Source organism: Oryx dammah, unplaced genomic scaffold (genome assembly GCF_014754425.2).
Source record: "Oryx dammah isolate SB20612 unplaced genomic scaffold, SCBI_Odam_1.1 HiC_scaffold_18, whole genome shotgun sequence".
Classification (NCBI taxonomy): Eukaryota; Metazoa; Chordata; class Mammalia; order Artiodactyla; family Bovidae; genus Oryx; species Oryx dammah.
In genome coordinates, this window is record NW_024070202.1 from 28174984 (window position 1) to 28200076 (window position 25093).

General features: G+C 37.5%; 1 protein-coding gene across 5 annotated transcripts in view; it reads left to right on the plus strand.

The window, feature by feature from the left end:
- The window catches only part of HDAC9 (histone deacetylase 9), a 599202-nt gene that overhangs the window by 550015 nt on the left and 24094 nt on the right, over positions 1 to 25093 (plus strand). For all 5 annotated transcript variants that reach the window (XM_040260622.1, XM_040260619.1, XM_040260620.1 and 2 more), the window contains one exon: positions 2687 to 2771. In XM_040260622.1, coding sequence (XP_040116556.1) covers positions 2687 to 2771 — 85 coding nt within the window. The remainder of the gene's footprint in view (positions 1 to 2686; positions 2772 to 25093) is intronic.

The following is a 25093-nucleotide window of genomic DNA, read 5'->3' on the forward strand; positions in this document are numbered from 1 at the left end:
TATTATTACTTGATGGAATTGTACAACAAAGATGGCAGGATAGGTGTGTGATTTCCTACATCTGCATCTGTTTTATCCAGTATAAAACATGAAGTTCTTGGGTTTGCATAAATTATTGCAATACTTCCTTATTTATCTTTTAATAGTTCTTACTAACATTGAGTAGCCTCATTGCCAGTATTTTTGCTACATATTATCAGCCAAACTAAATACATAATACAGCTTTACTGTATATTCTTTTTTCTCCAAATTTATAAAATATGACTATTTAATATTTTATTACAGCTAGTTATTAGATTTTACTAATAATGACCAATACTCATAAATATTTATAAAATAGATGCTTTAGTCACATGTTTTAGTGCTTATAATTGTGAATTATTAAATCAGCAAACTCTTCTAGAGAAGATAACTCAATTCTGTGGTCCTCTAGACAAGGTTTTAATTTTATGAAAACAGAATCTAAATGTTGCTTGCCTTCTTGCCAGCTGAGAGTATTACCCATTGCCTTCTCGGTAGAGCGACTAGAGAAAAAATAAAGAATCTATGTTGAGAACTTTGTGAATTCAACTCTGTCTATGTGTATACATTCAAAATGAAACAAATTGGGCAATTTACTGAAGGTTAAATCCTCTAAATGACATTCACCTAAAACATGCAGGAAAACAGTTTGGGAGGCTTAAATTATCAATGTAATTGCCTTAATTCTCTAGGTTACTTTCATAAATAGACACAACTTTATCGTATCTAACTGACGATTCCAAATTGGAGGTTTAGGGTTGTTTGTATTTTTATTCTTAACACCCTGAATTACCTTTATTTTCTACATAACCTAAGTCCTAAAAATAGCCCACAGACCTAATGTCAGAGCATTCCAGAAATGAGGTTTTCACATTAATGCTCTGCCTGTAGCTCTCGTTCCAGTAGCTAGCGCCTTTCAGTTTGTCAGCATTTTCACCCTGAAGTTGCAGGAAAGCTTTTTTAAGAACCAAATATGCTGATAAAACATTGTGCCTTTGTTCTTAAATATTCGAACACAGAATGATATTTCAGAACGTTTTATTAGGAAAGTCTACCTGATTTCTATTAAAAATTTTTCTCTAAGCCCCGAGACAGAGTGAAAGGAAAGATTATTTATGAGCAAAGTAGCTCAACCCTTTCTAATTCTTAAGAGTTTTCTAAATAACCTTCCGTTTATGATTCAGGAGTTCCTCTGAGTTAAGAGGGTATTACTAGGGTAACATATTTTTTAAAGATACTATCTGAAATACCAAAGTTTTTAAAAATGATTTTTAACCAATTTTAAGTGGTTAAAACTGCAGAACGTTTCACTGTTGTTGTTTTTTTTTTTTCCTTTTCCTTCTTGCCAAACTATATTGCAAGTAAACCTTTTGATGTTTTAAAAGTTTTTCTTAGGCAGCTAAGAAAAACACCCTGGAAAGTTATATTTAGTGAATCTACCCACGTATAAATATCCCTGAGCTAGTCTGCTATCCTATGGCATCTGGAAGAAAGGTGCTATTGTTGTAGATTCCATGACTGAAGTATAGAATAATCAATTCAGAGAGACCCTGGGGGGAAGATTCACTCGCATATGCTGCGGAAACTTGGAATCCCAGAATTTTTTATATTCTTTTTTTTTTTTTCCTACAGATGAAGGGATATAGATGAATTCATGGTTTAGCACAATGTCTAATGACATCATTTCCCATTCTTGCCTTATAATAGTTTGGTATATTTGAGACTACTAGCTTTAAATTTACCAAAAAAGCTTTTTTGTGGTTGTCAGTCCCTTCTTTACTATTACTTTCCTTGCTTTCTGGGTCACAATAGCTAGACAGCTATTTTGTTTGCAAGCGCGCTGGCTGTGTAGTTCGTCCTGCTCCAAGCCGTATCACCAAGGTATTCCCCAGGGATGCATCATGAGATTTAGTCCTGCCAGAACACTCCATAAATTACTTAAAGCTCTTCTTCATTTCTTCGAAACAATGTTTGCTGAGCTTACCCATGAAAAATCAGTGTTATTCCAGAAGATCAGGATAGATTTGCAAGACAGGAATTTGTCCTGTGCTTCCACAGCGGTATCTGCATAAATGTGAATACAGTGGGAGCCTAATGAAAGTGTACGGTTATTTTATCTTTGGTAAAATATTTGAAATTTTTCTCTACTATGTATTCAGTAGCAATTGAACAAGAGCAGCTATGTCTTGTGGCTTTCTACTGTGACATATCCAAACATATAAGGTAGTTAGATGCAAAAACACTGCGAAAGTATGGATAATAAACTTCCGACCTTCTGTCTACTTCAGCTTCCCTGAGGTTTTGTCTGCAGGGCCCAGCTGCATGTACATACACACATGACGGAATTAGTTCTATGAGGAACCTACAAAAATTACACAAGTAACTCGGATTTTTAAATACAACTAATATACAGACATGCACCTGCTTCAGGGACTTTATAGATTAGTTTTGTGACCAACAGAAAAGCCCCTTGGAATTTAATTATGTTGCTGCAAAACAGAAAATAAAACTGGCTACACTTTTGGAACTGATATCAGCAAAATGTTAATTAGCTCTTGGAGCAAGCCTTTTTTTTTTGTTTTAAGGTTGTTTCAGTTTGGTTTGCTTCTGTCAAACTTACAAAGTCATAATGTCCTGCTCATGTTATCATTTGCTGTTCTTACAGCTGGAGCCACTTGCAGAAGAGGTTCTCCACCAAACTCCAAATATGAATGCCGTTATTTCTCTACAGAAGATCATTGAAATTCAAAGTATGTCTTCAAATTTTTTTAATATTTCTAATAAGGTACTCATTAAACATATATTGAGAATTGAGCACATGAAAAATATATTTGAGTTTTTCAAATATAAGAATATATATGAAGTAATTATAATTTGCAGCTACTATGTATTCATACCTAAATGTGTTTTAGCCTTTTTTGTTGTGGCAGTCTTGCACTGATAAAAAAGTAGGAAGATTCTAGATTTAGAACCTTGCTTTTCTAGTATTTTCCAAGAGTGTTTGGATTTTTTTCCATTACTGCCACTAAGTATTTACACAGAACAATGAAATTAACATAGAAATTGTGATTATATTGTTCAGTGTTAACTGACATAAGTTATCTCCTAGTGATGTTGGAATTCACCAATAATTTACTCGTTTTAAGGAAAAAGTTCATGAGAAAGCCTACTACGAAGTCCAAGTGAACAAAAAGGGAGAGTTAGAGACTTTATTTAAACTATCCAGTTCCTTTCACATCAGTGTTAATTTATCAGGAATTTTTCTTTTTAGAAGATAACATGCACGAGCTTGCTCACACACATGCGTGTACACATACACACACTGAAAGCAGGCACAAATTAATATGAAAGTTAGCATGAATGGGAAAACAAAATGGAAAATTAAATGTGTAGGAGGATTGGAAAATCCTTAGTTTTGCCACTGTTTTGGTGTTCAGTCATTCAGTTGTGTCCAACTCTTTGTGACTCCATGGACTGCAAGACTCCAGGCTTCCCTGTCCTTCACCGTCTCTTGGAGTTTGCTCAGACTCGTGTCCATTGAGTTGGTGATGCCATTCAACAATCTTGTCCTCTGGTTGTCCCCTTTTACCCCTGCCTTCAATCTCTCCCAGCATCAGGGTCTTTTACAATGAGTCAAATGGCCAAAGTATTAGAGTTTCAGCTTCAGTATCAGTCCTTTCAATGAATATTTAGGGTTGATTTCCTTTAGGATTGAGTGGTTGGATCTCCTTGCAGTCCAGGGGACTCTCAAGAGTCTTCGCCAACACCACAGTTCAAAAGCATCAAATCTTCAGCTCTTTTGTTGAAGCATTTTTTTAAACACAGGTGGAGAAGCCACCTTCCATCTATGTCTCTGAGTCTTTGTCTTTGCTTGCTTAGTAGTAATTTGGAGATATGGCTGTGACTGGCGTGTTGTGTAATCCATTCATCTTGTGTTTATTCAGTCTATTCTAACACCTCACTAAGGTCATCAGTAGTAGAAAAATTATCTACTTTTTACACATAGATTCTTGTTTTCTGAGTATCTTTTTTTGCTGCCATTATACACACAGATTATTAAAAATCATTGTCTCTGTATGTATTATGTTCACATCACTTTCAACTGGCGTTCTTAAGTGCTTATTACATGTTGATACATGATAACTGGAGCACTTATCAAGGTGAAGGACAGAAAAGGAGCAAGGAAGAATTTTTAATATTAGGAAGTGTGTATTCCAGTGAGTGAGAGGCACTAAAATAGATCATTTAAATAGAAGTCACAGCGTGCACTGAGATCATGGACAAGAAACAGGCCTTAAGCCCCTTTCAGCCAGAAGGAGAAGTACTGGAAAGTGAGGAAGGCTCAAGGAAGCTCAGAGGAAGACTCCTCGGCAGTGATAGGGCCTGAGCTTAGTCTTAAAAGTCTGAACAGGATTTTGGCCAGATGAAGAAACAGGGAATGTTCTGAAGGAAATAACAGAAGCAGAGGACTCAGTTTCACATAGGCATAAAAACTCATGGTTTATATATATCTTTAGAAATGTTGGCTTTTGCATTGGATCTAACTTCCCAGTAATGACTTTGCCCTGTGTGATGTTTTTCCTTTCACCACTGACGTTATTGTGTGACTTGTGCAGTCTGCTATAGCCAAACAAACCTATTTGACTCTTGAAAAGAATTTACTGTACCGTCAGAATTTCTGTGTAAGAATTCTGCCCCTGTGGATTCTGAATCTGTGTCTTCTGCTCCAAAATGCATTGCAAATATCCTACCCTGATCACTTCCCCCATAAAAATCTCTTTTCTCCTAAATTCATATTGAGTATTCCACCAAGTTCAGTTTAGTCACTCAGTCGTGTCCAACTCTTTGCGACCCCATGAACCGCAGCACACCAGGCCTCCCTGTCCATCACCAACTGCTGGAGTCCACCCAAACCCATGTCCATTGAGTCGGTGACACCATCTGACCATCTTATCCTCCGTTGTCCCCTTCTCCTCCTGCCCCCAATCCCTCCCAGCATCGGGGTCTTTTCAAATGAGTCAGCTCTTTGCATCAGGTGGCCAAAGTATTGGAGTTTCAGCTTCAACATCAGTCCTTCCAATGAACACCCAGGACTGATCTCCTTTAGGATGGACTGGTTGGATCTCCTTGCAGTCCAAGGGACTCTCAAGAGTCTTCTCCAACGCCACAGTTCAAAAGCATCAATTCTTCAGCGCTCAGCTTTCTTTATAGTCTAACTCTCACATCTATACATGACTACTGGAAAAACCATAGCCTTGACTAGATGGAGACCTTGTTAATCTGATACTTCTGTACACTCCTCACACTAACATGGAGATTTTAATGAGTGGTATTTTTTAAATTTTTTCTATTGTTTGAGTTTTTGTGTGTTTTGTGGTCTTTCAGTCATGGTTCCCTAATTATATGATAATCACCAGGAAGATGGAATCTATCTTCTCCACCCTACTTGTACCTGCAGGCAGGGTTGGTACCAGGGACAAGGATTGAAGTACAAATACAAGGATTGAAGTACCAACCTGCAGGCAGGGTTGGTACCAGGGATGAGGACTGAAGTACAAGGGAATTGGGAGTTGGCAGATTCAAGGAAGAATGACTTGAATAACCCATCAAGGCCCTAGGGAACCAAGACTTGCATCAAAGAAGGCTTCTAAAGACAGATTCTTCCTTCTGAGTCATGGATTCATTATGGTATCATGGATGCTGTTATTGGCTACTCAGTAATTATGTGTTCCTCATGTCTATTCAGAAAAAGCCTTGTTTTACCCATGAATCCTTGCAATCAGATACCATACAACTCAGGGGAAGATGAACTTATGCCCATCTCCAGGGAGCTGTTCTTAGTCTAAGGCTTAACCCACTTATAAGTGGTTGGTTAAGAGTGGGTGTGGGCCCCAGTTATGGCCAGAGAGAATCAAGGCTGGCTTCATGGGCTTTCAACCAGGGTAGTCATATGGGCCCCATGTTTAGAAGGCCCCTGTGCAAGGCTTAATACTGTTACTCTTGCTGCATTGAAATTCTCACAAACTTTTCAGACAAGGAGCCCACATTTCAGTTTGCACTGTGCCTGAAAATTGTGTAGCCTGTCCTGATGAAAATCAAGGTGCTGGTGATGTTAAATATATATATATATATATATATACACACACACACACATATATATTTACCAAAACGTGATTTGAGAGTAGCATCATCACCATAAGCAGAATTCAAATTGTGGCTGAGAAGGCACTAAATGGTGGGCTGATGTGGTGAAAGGAAAGATACACACACGAGGACAGTGATCTCTCACTAGTTGGGACACAAGGTGAGAATTTGTACAGAGAAAACGGTTCAGTCCTGTGGCTTTGACCACTGTGTGGTACATTTTTGTGTGTTTCTTTGAATTGTCTGTATTTGGGGCTACTCTTCCAGGCTAAAGAAACAGAAAGGGACTGTGTAAAGTCTATAATGCAGTAAAAGAAAGTGGTATTTCAGTGGTAACAAACTGAAACAAACTTAGAAAATCAAAATTGTGGGTACCTGACTTAACAAACAATGCTATATTTCCTTAAAAACTATAAAGTTGTACTGTCAATTTTATTTTTCTCTGTTTTATAACACACTTCCATGTCATGTGTTTTATAACACACTTTCATGTCACAGTCCTATAGAGCTCCAGGCCCTTGATTAGACACCCCATTTTACCTTTGGTGAGGAAAGTTATCAGGACTCACAAAACCTTTGTCGATCCCAGTGCAAATTGAAGATATGTGAATGATTCCTTGTTACAAAATATTAGTAATTTCCAGAAAATTCCAGCAGAGCTTTGAACCAAGAATGAGAGCCCTTCTGACTATGGGGTCCTTTGCAGCTGCCCAGGCTGCCTGTGTAGGAAGCTTGCTTGAAGGTAGCCTTTGTTAAACAGGGCAGCGGCCTCTTCACTTGTCTCTGAGTGTCAAACAGGTGACTCCTTTTAACTTTAAGAGATGTTCGAATTTCCACTCACTTCCTATCCCAGATTCGGAAGATTCTTCTGTGCTGGGGTTTGGGACTACAGTATCAGAAAAGCACGTAAATGTGGAGAAGCAGGCCTTGTAGCATGTGGGAAGCATTCAGGCAAGTTCCTCGATTGCCTTGTCCCAAGGCAGACAGCAAGGTGCTGACAGGCGTTATGTGGTTTTCTCTTTGAGAACTGAGCCCCCCAGCTGAGGGTATGCAGGTGCTGGAGGCTGTGATTAGCGTTGGCCCTTTGCCTGGCCACATGGATGTGAGTATTTTGCAGCAAAGTCATCCCTGTTGCCCTGTCCTTGTTTATACTACTTACTTAGCTGGGAAGAAAAAGCCTTACAAGGCAACAGCAGGACAGCTGTTTCTCCTAACAGGTAAAGAACCACCCCTCAACACCCACTCCCGCCCCTGACAGGTAATGGTTGGTTTCAGCTTAAGATGGTGGGTGTATACAAAGATCAGCCATCTCTGATGAGAGGGAGGTATGGTCAAGCAGTTTCATGTTTGCACACGCTCTTCACTCTGCTCACCAAGTCTTCTGCCTCATCCCTATTAAGTTTTCAAGACTCAGCTCAAATATTATGTCTTTGGGACACCATCTTGAATCACCATTCATTCCTATTCTAGATTAGGCATAGTTCCTGGGTACTTCTCATGGCAGAGATTGTTTTTGCTGATGTTCTTTGTTTTCAATTGCTGTATCCTCTGCTGTGCAGTGTCTGAAATGTAATAGATGTTCTGCAAACATTTGTTGAATGAATGAGTCAGATAATATGTCAATATTTGCCACACTTTTTTTCCCTTAGCCCAGACTGACTTTTTAACTAAGGTTATACTCCTTGATTAGCTCAAGCAGAACAAGGGATTAAGAAGTGCAGGCAAAACATCCATGAGAGCACACTTCTTCACTCTCTTTCACAACCCACAGTGATGAGTCACTTCTAAATTAGAAAGAACATGAATTACTTGTGAGCTAACCATTTCCATTGCTAAGCTTGGAGATGGCAGTTCTAAGAGTTGACTGGCCATCTATAATCACCAACAAGCAATGCCAGGTAAAAGTCAGCCCAGAGAAGGAGAAAGGACTGTACATTTATAGCCTTTCCTGAAATCCATCCTAACAACTCCCAGTCCGTTGAACTCTTACCTTCATCTAAATAATAAGGTGAGAAGCAAGATTCCCAGATATCATGTTTACAGCAGTCCTGGCCCTTGATAACACTTTCACTGATGGTGAAAGGAAGAACCATGAAGTGAGTTTTCCATAAAACTAAATTTATATAGTTTGAAAGACTGTAATTTTAAGTTTGAGAAACATATAATGAATGATGTTGATATTGATCTGTGAAACCTCAAAATATGGAAACCACAAGTATATAGTCATGGTTTCCTTTTATTTATTTAAATATTTGAGAAAGGAGAATATTCCTTTTAAGTGTCAACCAACTTTGTAGACCTCCTGCATGATCATAGTGGTAATCACAGTATCTTTTGATTTGTGGACCAAGAAAATATATATGTACACAAGGATTTGAGGATTCTTTGAAAATTTTGCTGCAGCCCTCCAGTGGTTTGCAGCTGACAAGTTGAAAATCACTAACATAGGGGATTTAAAAATAATACAAATATCAGTATAATCCTCACCAGACATGTGACAAAGAGCTAGCCACTTAACTTTCCTAAGGAATTTCCAGAGAAATCACTTGACGTGTCACCACACTGCTTTTCTAAGGTGCTGCAAGGTGTCCAAAAAATGTCAAATCAGAAGCAGAGTCATAGAAGAATGCTAGGAAGTTTTCCCCTTTTCCCTCACTTTCATCTCTCTCTCACTCTAGGAATTCTTCCCTTGTTTAGTGGATTGGGGTCTTAGAATTCCTTATTATGCCAACCACAGCAAACTGATGACATAGGTCAGGATGAGGAAGGAACATTATTTGCAATGTCACCATATGATCTTGTCAGACTTGTTGTGTATCAGTGGAGAAGCAACATCCATGTCTCTCGCACGTGAAATTTGTCAGTATGGCTAAATTTATCTGTATTTTTTAAACTCATACACAGGACACACAGGACAATGTGTGTTTAGGACAATGAGAATTGCATTTATGGTCTTCTGACTTTATCCAACTTTTGAGACAAACATGAAAAGGAATATGATTTTCCCATTGTAGGACAATATACTATGTAACTGTGTAATTGACTACAAGGTAGTTGGTATCCACATCGTTCGGGCAGCTGCAATGGGCAGAGCACATCCTGTCACCCATTCTAGAGAAATAAAAATGGAATAAAATTTTCTCTGAGAGATCAGAGGCAGGTATAGTTGACACTGTCTCCTTGTCAGAACTCTACTGAATTTATGTTTTTATATGTTATTGAGTCACTTCCTCCTCCTTGTCCGTCTGTGGTTCTTCTTTCCTTTTCCTTCTCCTCTTCCGCAACACATTCTTTCTCTTCTCCCCCTCTTTCTTAATTTGCTCCTCTTATATTATATTATTATATCCTCTGTTCAGAAATTACCTGTAAGAGTAACAACTGATTTTGGAAACAAATGGAGGGATATCAATTTTGTTGATTTCATTTTAACTCTATTTCCATTGGAGATAACCCCTGGTAATACAAACACTGTTGGTATTATATTCAAGTGGGTAATCAGAGAAGGTGCTATCCAATTATCTTGGTGATTAAGATATCTGAATAGTACTTAATGAAAAAAAGACTGTTAAAGGTAAAACTTGCTCTAGAGATGGCAGCCTCTATCCTTATATGTGAAATACCATTTTCAGTCATCTCCTCCCATTATTTTAATACACTCTACCTACCCCCTTCCCAAGGAGAAAAGGTATATTTATGTAAATACCTTTTACATCAGATGATCCGGGAGAAAATCAGATTGTTTCTAAGTTGAAAGGAATTTGTATACATCTTGTGTTGTGAGGAAACTGTCCAAGATTTTGACCTCCTGGGTCTATGCACATAGATTAAAGGGTTGTTTCCTCAGATTGCAACAAGCACCGCATAAATCATTTCAGAGCCTTCTAGCTTCTTGATTCCACACCCAACAGCTAACCCACACTCAGTTTTTCTTCTCTTTTCGTTCCTTTTTCTTTTGATTTTCTGCCTTTTTTTTCCCCTTACCTCTCTGTCTTTCCCTCTCTCCTCCATCTCCATCCTGTTGAGACCCAGGGGAAAATAAGAGATACACCCAATGTTGAAAACGGATTTTTAACTCATAAGGATTTGTTGATTTATGTCAAGCAGAGAAGGAGTGTGATAAAACCTACATTTCAAAAGATCAGTCTGCCTACACAATAAGGATGAGAGATAGCAGGACTTACTGTCAGATGTAAGCAATTTAATTCAGAAGTGACATTGGCTTGATATAGTATTTAATAGGCATGGAGAGGATGAATGACTTCTAAGTTTCGGGTTGGACAACAGAGTAGGTAGTGGTTTTACTTCCTGTGGTGGGGAACAGTAGGGGGAAAATGTTTGAAAGCAAACCTGAATAATAAGAAAAAGAAACTGCTGATCGGAAGGCTTGAGATTTGGGGGACCCATCTTTAATATCAGTTTTGTTCACAGAGAAGTTATGGAGGGATATTGGATGAAATTATTTACACAATGCAAACCCTGTAAGCTGATAGCAAATGAATTACAATTACTGAGTGTTTTCAGTGTGCCAGGCACCATTCTTTAAGTATTAAGTATTAATGTGTTAATTCATTTAATCTACTTAACAACCCTAAGAGATGGTTACTGTTTTCATTCCTCTTTTGCAGTCAAGTAAACTGAGGCACACCTAGATAAAATACTTTGCAAGATCACACAGTTACTAAATGGGCAAAAGCAAGCTCATAAATCAAGCATTCTAGCTCCAAAGTCAGTGGTCTTTGCTATTATATTATTCTAGCTCAGAAAGATACTCATTCCTTTTGCTATTCTGGTATACACGTTTCCCCATTTCATCCAAACATGATGGTTTTAGAGGGAAAATCAATTAAACTGAAGTTTTGGAGTTTTGGACATTCTGGTTAGTTGAGGTTTAGCCAGAGTCAGTTCTAGAAGGGCAATGCCAAATTGCGAGGAGCCATGGAGCTATGAATCCACTTTGGAGCCCCTTGTAAACTTGCAAATTACATCTAATCACCAAAAAATGCAAGGATTGGCAGAATTTCAAATCCCTGCCCTGTTGAGTTTAAAGCCCTGACTGTTGTCAGGTGTGAGCTGCTATTTGTCATAGATTTTTTTGGCTTTAGACAGAGGCCTTGACGTCGCAGCCGTGGGCCAGGCCGACCTTCACTGAAGAAAAGCAGCGTTAGACGTTTTCCCACTATTAACCCCGCCAGCCTTGCTTGTCTCAGAGCCAGATCAGGCTTGTGCACATGGCTTTTTGAAAGTTGATTTTCAATTTCTTATTAACCATTCTCCTGAAATGTTGAGAGTTGGATTATTGTTTGGTGGAGCACTAATACTAGAATATACCAGAATTAAAAGGAAAACCTGCCATCTGCTTAGAGACTTAACTTGTCTGGAAATTTTTTTTTTTTAATTCCAACTGCATCTGTAATTATGAGTTTTCTTTCACTCACGTTTCTACTAAGGCAAAACTAATCAAACCAAGAATCTAAATAAAACTATGCATCTTTCTCGGACTGCAAACTCTTTAAGGACAGAAATGCTTTCTGATTATTTTCTCAGCTGTTAGCACCCCGATGCACTTCACACACACCTGTGATACCATTCATTGAGATAAGGTGTGCTCAAAGGTCAAGTTTGGTGAAGACCATTTGTTAGGTATTTACATATACATTATGCACACACACAAGCACAAACATACGTTTCATATGACCTCTAGTTCTCATACAACGCTGCAGTGCATAATTAGTTTCCTCATCTGGTTCATGAATAAATTGAGGCTTAACAAGTTTAGGTCGCTTGTTGAAAGTCTCAACTAGCAGCGCTAAAACCAACATTTGAGCCCTGGTCTGGTTATGCTTTCAGAGCCCACTTTCTTTCTGTTAAAGCATATGACCTTCCTGGTCCCACCTCATTTCACAGATAAGAGCAGAGTTCCACCAGACTTCCTGTTCCCAAGTATCCCAGAATAGACGCTAGAATAGATCTGTTCCAAAATGTAACATCTTCTGCATACGTTAAAACAGACCATTTTAATCCATTAATGGGCTTGCTAGAATATAAGGGATTATGAAGGATAAAGAAAACATAAGCTGAAATTTAATAGGGAGGAGTAAACAATTGTTGTTGTTCAGTCACTCAGTAAGCAGTAAGTAACACAAAAAGGGAGAGCATTCCGGGGGCAAATGATGATGGCAGTGCTATAACTGCACAAAAAAGCCTAAGTGTGTGTACGAATCAGTAATATGAATTTGATAGACAGTAAAGAGGTTTTATCTTCCTCCTTGGTTCTAGAGGAAGCAAATGCAAATGCAATTCCTTTCTGGGGATTAAGTATCCTTAATTTAGGCCCTAATTGTATGCAGAGATTAACTTCAACAAAATATGACCTCAAATAAATACATACATGCCTATTTAAATAAATGAATAAAATCAAACGCACAAGAACACAAGCCACTAGGCAAAGTCCTCAGAAAAGAGGAACAAGAGAACAGTAAACCTTATTTGTGGGGTTAAAATGGAGGAGGGGCTCTAATTTCAAGTAATAATAATAATAGATTAAAAATGCTCATTTCTTTCACTCCTCTATAAAACTCCACTGAAAATTAAGAGGATTTTGTTTTAAGACATACACTCATAGGGATAAATAATGCAAAAGGAAATAATATGAAGCTGGAGGACAGAAGACCATCTGTTACTGGCTGGTTTTTGTTCAGTCGCTAAGTCATGTCCAGCTCTTTGCGACCCCATGAACTGCAACACGCCAGGCTTCCCTGCCCTTGACTATCTCCTGGAGTTTGCTCAGATTCACGTCCAGGGAGTCAGTTCAACCATCTCATCCTCTGTTGCCCCTTCTCCTCTTGCGTCTTTTCAGCATCAGGGTCTTTTCCAATGAGTCAGTACTGTCTTAGTAGACCTGAAAAAATCAAATTGTAAACCAGTATTGCAGGCATATCTCTTCCAGAGAAGGATACATCAGATCCATAGAATTGTTGACTCATACACATAAAACTTTGTACTTTGTTTCACTTATATATTTTTAAATTTTTCCTAATTCATTATCCCTTTCCTTTATTCACTTCTATGGCCAACTTAAAAACAATAACATTTAAATTAATATGAGACCCAGGTTCGATTCCTGGGTCGGGAAAATCCTCTGGAGAAGGAAATGGAAATCCACTCCAACACTCTTGCCTGGAAAATCCCATGGACGGAGGAGCCTGATAGGCTACAGTCCATGGGGTCGCAAAGAGTTGGACAGGACTGAGTGACTTCACTTTCATTTTCACTTTCACCTTTAATCTGCCTTAAAAATCTTACCCCTTGACCTTACCAAATCTAAGGAAATCTCAACCCTGAATATAGTCTTCAAGGGACTCTCTCTAACATTGGACCTAAATGAACAGGTCTGCTTAAGATTGTCATGAATCAGCAATTTGACCTCGTGTACATTTCTGATCACCAAACTCAAGTGGCCCATTATGACCCTGTTGTGTTTCTCAGGTCAGTTTTCACCAGCTCTCTCAAACTACCTTTTCAAGCCTCACTCTCCTCAAACCTCCATCCATCTCACCTTTGCCCTCAATCTCAGCAACAATTTTTATTAGAATAAAATGCAGCTACCTAACTGCTTTCTTTGAACTGTTCATTCTCATCAACAATTAAACACCTTAAAATCCCTCCTCTTAAAAACAGATGCCAACAACCTCACTTCTTACCATCCCATGGCTCTCAAACCCTCCAGGAGCAAATTCTTGAAAAAGGTTTCTTTCAGATTATCTCCATTTTAGCAGCGACAAATCCCTGTTGGAACCACTGTATTCTCTTTGCAGTCTTGTTCTGGTCACCAGTGGCATTTCTACTGCTCACTTTAAAAAGGGATTTTATCAAACTGTTTATTTTGAAATAACTAAGTTTACAGAAGAGTTCCAAATATAATACAGAATTCTCTTATAAGCTTCCCCTGGCTTCCCCTAAATTAACATCTTGCATAACCGTAGCACTATTACATAAACTAAGAGATTAACAGTCATGTAATACTGTTAACTAAACTATAGACTTTCTTTGGATTCAACCAGTTTTTTTTCAATGATTTTCTTAGTCTGTTCCAGGATAATAAACACGTTGCATTTAGTTGCCATGCCTCAGTCTCCTCTCATCTATAAGTTCCTCGGTCTTCTGTACCGTTTTTGGCCTTGACACTTCTGAAGAGTACTGGTCAGTGGTTTTGAAAAATGTCTCTCATTATGGGTTTTTCTACGGTTTCTTCATAATTAGGTTGAGGATATGCATTTTTGGTAAGATTGCCAGAGCAGTGATGCGATAGCATTCTTCATGCATCACATCTGCAGTGCATAATGTCAATTTGTTTTATTATTGGCAAAGTTAACCTGGATCATTTGATTAAGGAGATCTTCAGTGTAAAGTTAGAATATCTTCATTTAGAATTAATAAATATATTGGAAAGATACTTTAAGATTATGCAGATACACTCTTTCTCCTCAAACGTTTGCGCATTAATTTTAGCAGCCATCAGCGGCTGTCACCTGCAAAACTGATTCTTCTGCTCCAATTTTCTATTTCCTTTACTGTGTCTTCATTAATCACTTGGAAATTATCTGTAATGAAGAGCTCTCTTTTCTCTTTCATTTACTAATTTATTCATTATATATTTATATCAGAATGGATCTCAGATATTTATCATATGTGTTATGATCCAGTACCATCATTATTAATTTTTTTATTCCAGTTGTTCAAGCTCTGGCAATTCAGAGATCTCTTAGACTGGCTGCTATGTCCCTTTGACTTGGCTTCAGACAGATACACTCTAACATTCCAATCTCCCAAAGTCTTGAATCCCTTCCTTTTCATTAAACCAAGGCAGGTTTGACATTTCTAAATCACTTCCTGCGGGCCACTTTTTGGTCCATGTCGTAGCCAACCAACCAAACGAGCTGTTGGAAACCTTTGGAACTCCTCTAGCTGCCACATTAAATGCAGAACCTCTGCTCAGTGAGCCCACCATCCTTACCTAAATGCTTTTCACACTCCATATTCTTTTCTTGACCGTGTAATATGGATAAGTTATTTTAACCCTCTTTACTTCAGTTTTCTCAATTGTAAAATAAGGAAAATGAAATTATCTTACGAGATGGTTTTGAAATGATTACATATGGAGCACATTTTCATAAGCATATCAATAGGCACTTAGTAAATATTTCTTATCATTTTACTTATTGTTATTTTCCTTCCAGACCATAGCTTCATCGTCATCTCTACATGAATGATTTAAAACTTTAAATCTTCTGCTCACACCTGAGTTCCAGATATTTCCTAAAGTTCTAGCTCAGCATCATCCCCTTGATACCACAGAGGCACATCTAGTCAACATGCCCAAAGCCATTGTCATTATCCTTTCCCCAAAGCTCAGCCTCTCCCAGGTTTATTAGTCCAAGTAGACAGCACCAGTATCCTTCTAGTTTTTCTAGACAGGAATCTAGGAATTATATTCCTCCTGTTGTTCTTTCCATTTCTGTTCTATGTCCAATCCATTACGCCATCCTGCTTGCTGTACTCCTTAAACATTTCATTTACCCAACCAGTTATTTCTATTCCAGTGGCCACCATCCCAAATCAGGCCTCTCTTCTGTACCATTTCTAGATCCTACAAAGTGGTTTACCCAAAGCCGCTCTTGCTTTCTCCATTTTTGCTTCTCTTAAGTGATGCAACAGTGATTGTTTACAAAATAAGGCACATTCATCTCTATACCTCCTTGCTTTAAATCAGAGTTCAGCAAATTCTTTTCTGTACAATGCTGGACAGTAACTATAAGGCCTTGTGTTTGAATTGCCTAACTCTTCCATCATAGCAAGTCATAGCCAATGTGTGATGAGCATGGCTGTGTTTCAGTGAATCTTTATTTACAAAAAAAAAAAAAAAAAACAGGCATGGGGCCAATTTGGTTTCTGAAAAAGGAAAAACCTGAAGCAAGTAGTATCTGGAATGGGATATCAAAATAACAGACATCAACCAAAACACCAGTTGTAAAGGACACCTAGATCTCCGATTTAGGAGATGCAGGGAGAAATGTTCAACATTTCTGCCACCCGATGCACCAGACACGTGTGCTGTAGCCACAGTTTGGGACATGCCTTGAAGCCACCAAGTTGTCAGAAGGTGGGGTTGGGGTGAATGTGGGGAATCAAGGGTTAAGTATGGATAAAATGTGTTCAAGAAATACCGGAATTTAGTATTCAGTTATTATTTCCCAAGAAAGTTGATAAGGAAGACGTAACTTGCACAAAATGTTCAGTATTGATCATTCATCATGGAGACGTGTAATGTCATGAGTGACATGAACACTGAAGACACAGTGTTACTGAATCAGGAGCAGTAAAATGTAGTCATCATTAAAAACAGAACAGAACAAAACATGGGACTTCCTGGCAGTCTAATGGTTAAAACTCCATACTTCCAGTGCAGAGGGTGTAGGTTTGATACCTCGTTGGGGAACTAAAATCCCACATGCTGTGTGGTACCACCAAAACATAAAAATTAATTCTTAATGTTTTAAAAAGAGGTAGGCCACAGACAACCAAAGAAAGAATAAAAGATGAATTAGATTGCTGAGAGAAATATCCATAACCTCAGATATGCAGATGATACCACCCTTATGGCAGAAAGTGAAGAGGAACTAAAGAACCTCTTGATGAAAGTGAAAGAAGAGAGTGAAAAAGTTGGCTTAGAGCTCAACATTCAGAAAACGAGATCATGGCATCCGGTCCCATCACTTCACGGGTAATAGATGGGGAAACAGTGGAAATAATGGCTGACTTTATTTTTAGGGGCTCCAAAATCACTGCAGATGGTGATTGCAGCCATGAAATTAAAAGATGCTTACTCCTTGGAAGAAAAGTTATGACCAACCTAGACAGCATATTAAAAAGCAGAGACATTACTTTGTCAACAAAGGTCCATCTAGTCAAGGCTATGGTTTTTCTGGTAGTCATGTATGGATGTGAGAGATGGACTATAAAGAAAGCTGAGCATCAAAGAATTGATGCTTTTGAACTGTGGTGTTGGAGAAGACTCTTGAGAGTCCCTTGGACTACAAGGAGATCCACCCAGTCCACCCTAAAGGGGATCAGTCCTGGGTGTTCATTGGAAGGACTGATGTTGAAGCTGAGACTCCAGTACTTTGACCACCTGATGTGAAGAGTTGACTGATTTGAAAAGACCCTGATGCTGGGAAAGATTGAGGGCAGGAGGAGAAGGGGATAACAGAGGATGAGATGGCTAGATGGCATCCAGCCATCATGAGATGGTGGACATGAGTTTGGGTGAACTCCAGGAGTTGGTGATGGATAGGGAGGCCTGGAATGCTGCGGTTCATTGGGTTGCAAAGTGTCGAACACGACTGAGCGACTGAACTGAAGGCCACAGGGAACAATTTAACAAGTACAGTTGCAGAAGGTGTATTTAACTATTACTCGTGAAGAATGAATTTTTATTTAGATAAAATGACTGTGTTTTTAGTTTTTAATGTCATTTTTAAATGAGTTTCCAATTTGAAGGTTTTTTTTTTTCAAGCTCCAAAGTGAGATAATATTTATTTGTTAATGTGGCTAGAAGAATATCTTGGTTGAAGATACAGTGTCCTTAGGATACTTTAAGCAAAAAGAAAATTAGTTAATTTTAATAATAGTTTGATATTTTTCATTCAGTTCATAGAATTAAAGTTTTTGGAGAGAAATATACCAAAAATAAAACTTAGGACATTAATATAGGTGCTGTTATAAATCACAGTGAAAATCTAACACTGACAATACAATCTTTGATTTCATATTAATACACATATTTACATTTTTCTAGAGCATAGCTTATTTTTAAAGAACAGAAATGCATTTTAGCATTGACTACATAGTACCAAATTCCTTAAATTTTATTAAAAACTTAATATAATTGTAAATATAATATAAAAATGTATTGATAGTTTATCAGTGAAAGATTATGGTATTTTTCTCAAAATTTAAAATAACTATGTAAACACAGGGTGAAATGCAATTAAATACACAGATTTTAAAATACAACTGATATTGATGATAAAGAAACATTTTCAGCATAGCAGTACAAAATTTCTCTCTTTGTTGCCCATTATCAGTCATGCTTTAGAAATGTTTGAGAGGACTATTCTATAGTAATATTGAACATTTTATAAATGAGCTTTCTGAATTTTGATTACATTTTCTTATCAGAATTCACTAGTCAAAATATTCAATAAATGGGCCTCTAACCCCACAGATGAAGAAATAACTACATATGTAAGAATTGCCTGTTGATCAGAAATAAAAGGAAACTAAGAAAAAATATACAAATACTTTTTAAAAAATTTATTTTACTGATGTATAGTTTATTTACAGTGTTGTATTAATTTCTATTGTATACAGCAAAGTGACTCAGTTATACATACACTTTTTTTCATATTATTTTCTATTATGGTTTATCACAGGATATTGAATAGGGTTCCCTGTTCTATGCAGTAGGACCTTGTAGCTTATCCATTCTATATATGATAGTTTGCATCTGCTAATCCCAAACTCCTAATCCATTTCTCTCTAACCACCCTCTCCCCTTGACAACCAAGTCTTTTTAGATTATATCTGAGTCTGCTTCTGTTTTGTAGATAAATTCAACTGTGTCATATTTTAGATTGCACATGTCAGTGATATCTGGTATTTGTCTTTCTCTTTCTGACTTAACCTCAATTAGTATTACCACCGCTAGGTCCGTCCGTGTTCCGGCAGGTGCATTATCTCATCCTTCTGTATGGCTGAGGAGTATTCTGTTATATGCATGTGCACATCTTACCCGGTCACCTGTCGATGGGCATTTAGGTTGTTTCCATGTTTTGGCTATTGTGAATAGCACTGCTCTGAACATAGGGGTGCATGTTTCTTTTTTACTTATAGCTTTGTCAGGATGTATGCCCAGGAGCGGGATTGCTGGATCATATGGCCAGTCTAGTGTTTTGAGGAACCTTCATACTATTTTCCATAGTGGCTGCACCAATTTGCATACCAGCAATGTGGAAACAGTGTGGAAGGCTGTTTGGGGGCACTGAACAGCAGACAATGAAGGCCGGTGATCCTAGCAGGAAACAGGAAAAAGAAAATTTTTCCAATTGTGTGGACTTTAATAAGTGGCAAGTTCCAGGTGGAGCATGGGGAGAGAGACTTCAAATAGTAAGTCTAGCAGTTTTTCTGAGTTGAAGATAAAGTGATCAGAGTTTGGGGAAATTGAAGTGACTAGAATTTCTGAGGCAGAATATTTGGGATGAAGTCGCTACACAGAGAGCTCTGTGTATCTGTAAGTTTCCTTAAACAGTTGTCTTATTTACCTTTCCATACATGAGGTGAAACTCCACAAGGTTGGGAAACTAACCAGTGGAAAACTGTAGGTTAAACAATTCAAGGACTTCAAACAGAACTGGGAATAGTTTTCATTCCCACTAGCTAGAGTAGAACGATCTTGTAATATACAAGGCATCATGTAGAGATATCAAATGATTTCATCTTAGTTATAGGGCTAAACTAATTTTATACTAAAGCCTGCCCTGGAATTGGTCTAACAGAGTACAAGTACCCTCAAAAAGTTCATACTGATTTCAAGTAATTTAACTGCATGCTCAAACAAAGCCCAGTGCTTTCAAAGAACACAACAAAATTCGACCAAAAATGTTCAAATTAACATCAAGCATCCAAATGAAAATTACCAGCCCAACAATGAAGTAGGAAAATATGACCTAGAAACAGAAGACGAATCAGTCAATAGAAACTGACTCAGTAATGCAAAGTATGATGAAATTAGCAGATGAGAATGTTACTTGCAGTGTAAAGAGGAAAGTGCAAACAGTGCAGAGAAAACTGAAAAATGCCAAAAAAAGGAAGTTTAAGAGACAATTTTCTTTTAATTTGAAATTTAAAAATTCTGCAACCTAGATGGATTATTGGTAGATTATATATTATAGAAGACAAAGGAAAAAAAGCAGGGGGCGGGGTTGAAAACAGTGAAGTTGAAGAACAGAAAGTATCCAAAGGGAAGAATAGAGAGAAAAATACTGAAAAAGTATATTAGTGGTATATGGAACAATATGACTCATTTTAATATACCTATAATTGGAGTCCCACAAAAGGCAGCATTGGGGAAAATATTTGAAGAAATAGTGGGAAAATATTTCATAAATCTGCTGAAAATTACACATCCACAAATCCAAGAAATTTGATCAGTCACTGGCAGAATAAATATGAATAAAATCACACTGAGGAACATCTAAGAAACCAGACAGAAGAAAAATCATATACGGATTCATGTCAATGTATGGCAAAACCAATACAGAATTGTAAAGTAAAATAAAAAATAAATTAAAAAAAAATAATAATTAAAAAAAAAAGAAACCAAGACAAAGATGATAAAGAAATTTTGGGGGGCAGGGAGCAGGCTACGCAGCAGGAGATCTTAGTTCCCCAACCAGGGATCGAACCCATGCCCCCTGCAGTGCAAGCAGGAGACCTAACCACTGGGCCACCAGGGGATTCCAACGAAGAAATCTCTTGACTCTCAAAAATATTATGTTAAGTGAAAGACGTTAAAGACTACAAAGTATATGGTTCCATTTCTATGAAATTCTAGAAAAGGCAGTAGTACAATGACAGAATTTTAGTGATTGTTAGGGACCAAGAAGAGTAAGAAATTAACTCCAAAGAGCCAAAAAAGAACTTTTTGGGTCGAAGAGAATACTATATGCTTTAATTGTTATAGTGGTTATAGGACTGCATGCATTTACCAGAATGCATCATAACCTGCCCTTAAAGCTAGTAAGTTTGATTGACTATATAAAACTATACCTCAATGAAGCTGATAAGAGATAGTCATAAAATGAAGCAAAAATATAATCTTTGGAATTTTTAAAGAATTACAATTACAGGAAACATTGTTTGCAAAAGGAAAACATTTAAATTGATGCCTAATAAAGCAAAGGAATCAATGAACCTACTAAAGAATAAGCACTCAAATCATGTACAAGATTTGATTTTGAAAATCTGTAACTAGGTTTTCAAAGATGTATATTTGTTGATAGAGTCATTGATATAATTATTCTTAGCAGGATAAATTTATTTTCTATCCTGTAATGTAATGAAACTTTAACAAGTCAAATGATTTTGCAGTATCTAAATTTGGTGAATAAAATTTGAAGTTACAAATGGAGAAAACTTTTTTGATAAGTTTGGCTTACATAAAATATTTGCCAAAGGTACTCTGAAAGGAGGAAAAGGACAGTCGTCATGAAATATTTGGTATGAAATACTTCAGTATTTTAAAAATTGGAAGTGAAAATATTCCACATTTAGCAGATACTGCTCTGAGCTTGACAGATAACACTGTATTTGTAGAGACAGTATTTGTCTACCAGAAATATTACAGTCTCTCAAGAAGAGTAAAGATGCCACCATTTAAAATTCTTTGACTGTAAAATTCTCCTTTGAAGAAAATTTCAGGCAATTTTATGAATCTAAAACATTTAGACCATGTTGAAACAAAAAATACCACTGATAACTGTATCAGTAAGATATATGACCACGAAACTGATTAACATGTGAACATTTACCAAAAGTCATAATTCAATTTGTTTTCTAATGTTTAGTTAATGTTTTAAGAGTTGGTTGTATGCTTTGGCATATATGAATTGTGCTATTTTTATTTTTTAGAAAAAATAACTAATAGTTGTGAAAATAATTTTTGAATAGTACTTTTTTTATAGGTCCACAGATTAAAGATAAATTGTTGACTAATAAGTATTTCTGCAACATATAATTTTTATTTTTAGCCCCATTTTAAACCTCAAAATTGCCCCAACATGGATGAAGAATTACCTGATCACTCTATTTATACACCAACTTCCGATATATCTCTGTTTTTGCATATATACAGTGCACTGGATCCCAGAAAAGTCCATTTAGCTAAAAAAAAATATATCTTCCTGAACCTGAAAGACAGAGATCACAGTGTGGAACTCCTGGGCTGCCAGTGGGAGCATTTACTCTTCTCTAAGGATTTAGTATTCTAAAACGGGAGCAAAGTTATCAAACGTGTTTTATAAGGACTCTCATAGCAGTGTGGGTGATAATTTGAATGAGAATAGACAGGAAGAATACAGAAATGAATTTCAAAAGCGTTAACAAGCTCTGAGCTCTGGAGAATCCCTGAACCTAGCCCCTTGTAAATTCTAAAGGAAATCAACCCTGAACATTCACTGAAAGGACTGATGCTGAAGCTGAAGCTCCAGTACTTTGGCCACCTGATGGGAAGAGGTGACACATTGGAAAAAACCCTCATGCTGGGAAAGATTGAAGGCAAAAGGAGAAGAGGGTGGCAGAAGACAAGATGGTTAGATAAGCATCACTGACTCAATGGACATGAATTTGAGCAAACTCCAGGAGGTAGTGAGGACAGGCAAGCCTGGTGTGCTGTGGACCGTGGGGTCACAGAGAGTGGGACACGACTTAGCAACTGAATAACAACAATAGGCCCCTTGTAAGTTTCAGGTGTTAATCTCTAAGGTTGAAGGAGCTGGAAGAACTTTATGTCAGTGCCAGTCTCTTTTCCTATGGTAACATGGTATGTAATGACAAAGGAGGTCATCATTTAAGTGGCAAGAACATACTGGAGAAGGGAGTCTAAGGCTCCCAGTGGTGATGGAAGGGTGGGATTGTGGTATCAAGAGGTTTTCAGAATCTCACAGGCTTTGGTTGGGAAAATATCAGGTGGATGTGTTATTTCTAACGCCGACCACAGACCTTCATGTGTCAACAAGTACCTATTTTTCCAAACTGATCATTATCAAAAGTCTGGTTTATGCTGAAGTCTGATCAACAGCCCCTGCCCAAAGTCCCCTCATGGCTCCTTTCTGACCCACTGACACTCCATCTGGGTGCCCCGCCTCTAATTCTTGACTGTCTGCATTCTGTTATCTAGTTTTTACCTTTTAGAGTCATTCTTTGCTTTATCTTTTACCAAATAATGAGACCAAATAACTACCCCCTCAAAAAGTGCTGAACAGTAGGAAGATTAATAGAGTAGGAAAAAAGAATAAGGATAGAATATATGATCAAAGAGGGAGTATCTATGTCCAGTCTTAATGGAAAGCCTCTCTCTTTTGCCAGTTTTATTTCCTTAGGAGAACAACACACTGGTGGCTGGTTACTAATATTCTACTTTATGAACAGCAGCTGCTGAAAAAGCAGTAAATCTTGCTTCATTTCTCTTATGTGCTAATGGGGCTGTTATTCCCATGCCAACAGATAGGACTTTTCTAGCACATATGTTTCTGCAGGGGAAAACAAAAAAAACTACCCATCATGTGAGAATATAACCCATAAATTGTGTGGTTTGAATTGACTACATATTGCACAGTCTTCCTATACATACCTCCATTGTAATTATTCTTCTTTATAAAGAGATAGTCACTTATAAGTGCATTATTAATGTAGAATATTTCCCTTGTTTTTATAGGCATTGCTAAAGGCTATAGTTAATTTAAAGTCTGGGATTATTTCTGAGTGAAGAACTTTGTACATTTGGATAAAAGCCAAGCTTTGAATGTTTAATCTTAACTTAGCAGGATATTTAATACATGATAAATTTTATTGAAAAGGTCTCAGCTATTTAAGATCTGTCTCAGTACTCATATACATAAAGACTAAACTTTGAATGATCATTGTCATTTCTGCTGAATGATTTTATTTAAATTGCCCTTCTGTCCTGATTGTGTTTGGGGAGTAAAGATGTCTCTTACTGAGGAAAAAATACAATGCCTGAAAATTAAAACTCTGGGTTATTCTGATGTGCCATATTATCTAAAACAATTTGCTGACCTCTTCAAGGGTTCATAGGCTCACAGAAATGTGAGGTTTTCTGCTGTAATAAATTTATTCTGATAATATCCAAGAGTGATACGTAACATGAAATCAGAAGAATCACAACCATTTATCATTAGAGCAGGAAGAGATCTTTCACTATCATCAGTCCCACCACTATCATTTTATAAATGTGGACATTGTTCCCAGATGACTTATTTGGGCTAGTATGGGGTCCTCAATCTATAAATCCTGACTTTCAGTGTTCCCTTTAGAGCCCGAAATATTCAAGAGAAAAATTTCACACAATTAGCTTAGTCAACAGACCTTCCAGTGACACTAGGCAACTCTTGGTTGTAATTGCATGAAACAGGCCTCTGATTCTCTTCTCAATTCGGTACCCGGTTTGAAGAAAGCTACCCACACGGACCGCGGGAACTCTAGCAATACAGTTCTGTGATGGACAGCCCTACAGGCCTCAGAAACTTGGGGTAGGCTCCACAGGCTCAAGGAGGACTGTGCCTGACAGTGCCTTCAGCCAAGTGGTAGGAAACCCATGAGTTTAAAAAGGGATACTCTTCTGTGAGCACTTGTCTCCAGTTTCATGACAGCTTCATCAGTGAAGCCACCAGGCGTTTTCAGTAGACTGAGAAATTTAGGTAATGAGAAATGACTAGTCTCTACATGGTTGTCTGACAAGGTGTGATAAACCCATGCCATAAAGTCAGAGAAAGGTAGATCAACAGAGTCACATATCTAAGGGAGAAAGGTAATCTGTTAATCCCAGAGATCATTTCTTTGATATATAAAACTGTTTGCCATGTGCATAATTCTTTTCAGATTTCATATATTGAGTCTATTTGTATATTTTATGGGTGGTGTGGACGTGACTGGTGATAGAAACAAGGTCTGATGCTGTAAAGAGCAATATTGCATAGGGACCTGGAATGTCAGGTCCATGAATCAAGGCAAATTGGAAGTGGTCAAACAAGAGATGGCAAGGGTGAATGTCGACATTCTAGGAATCAGCGAA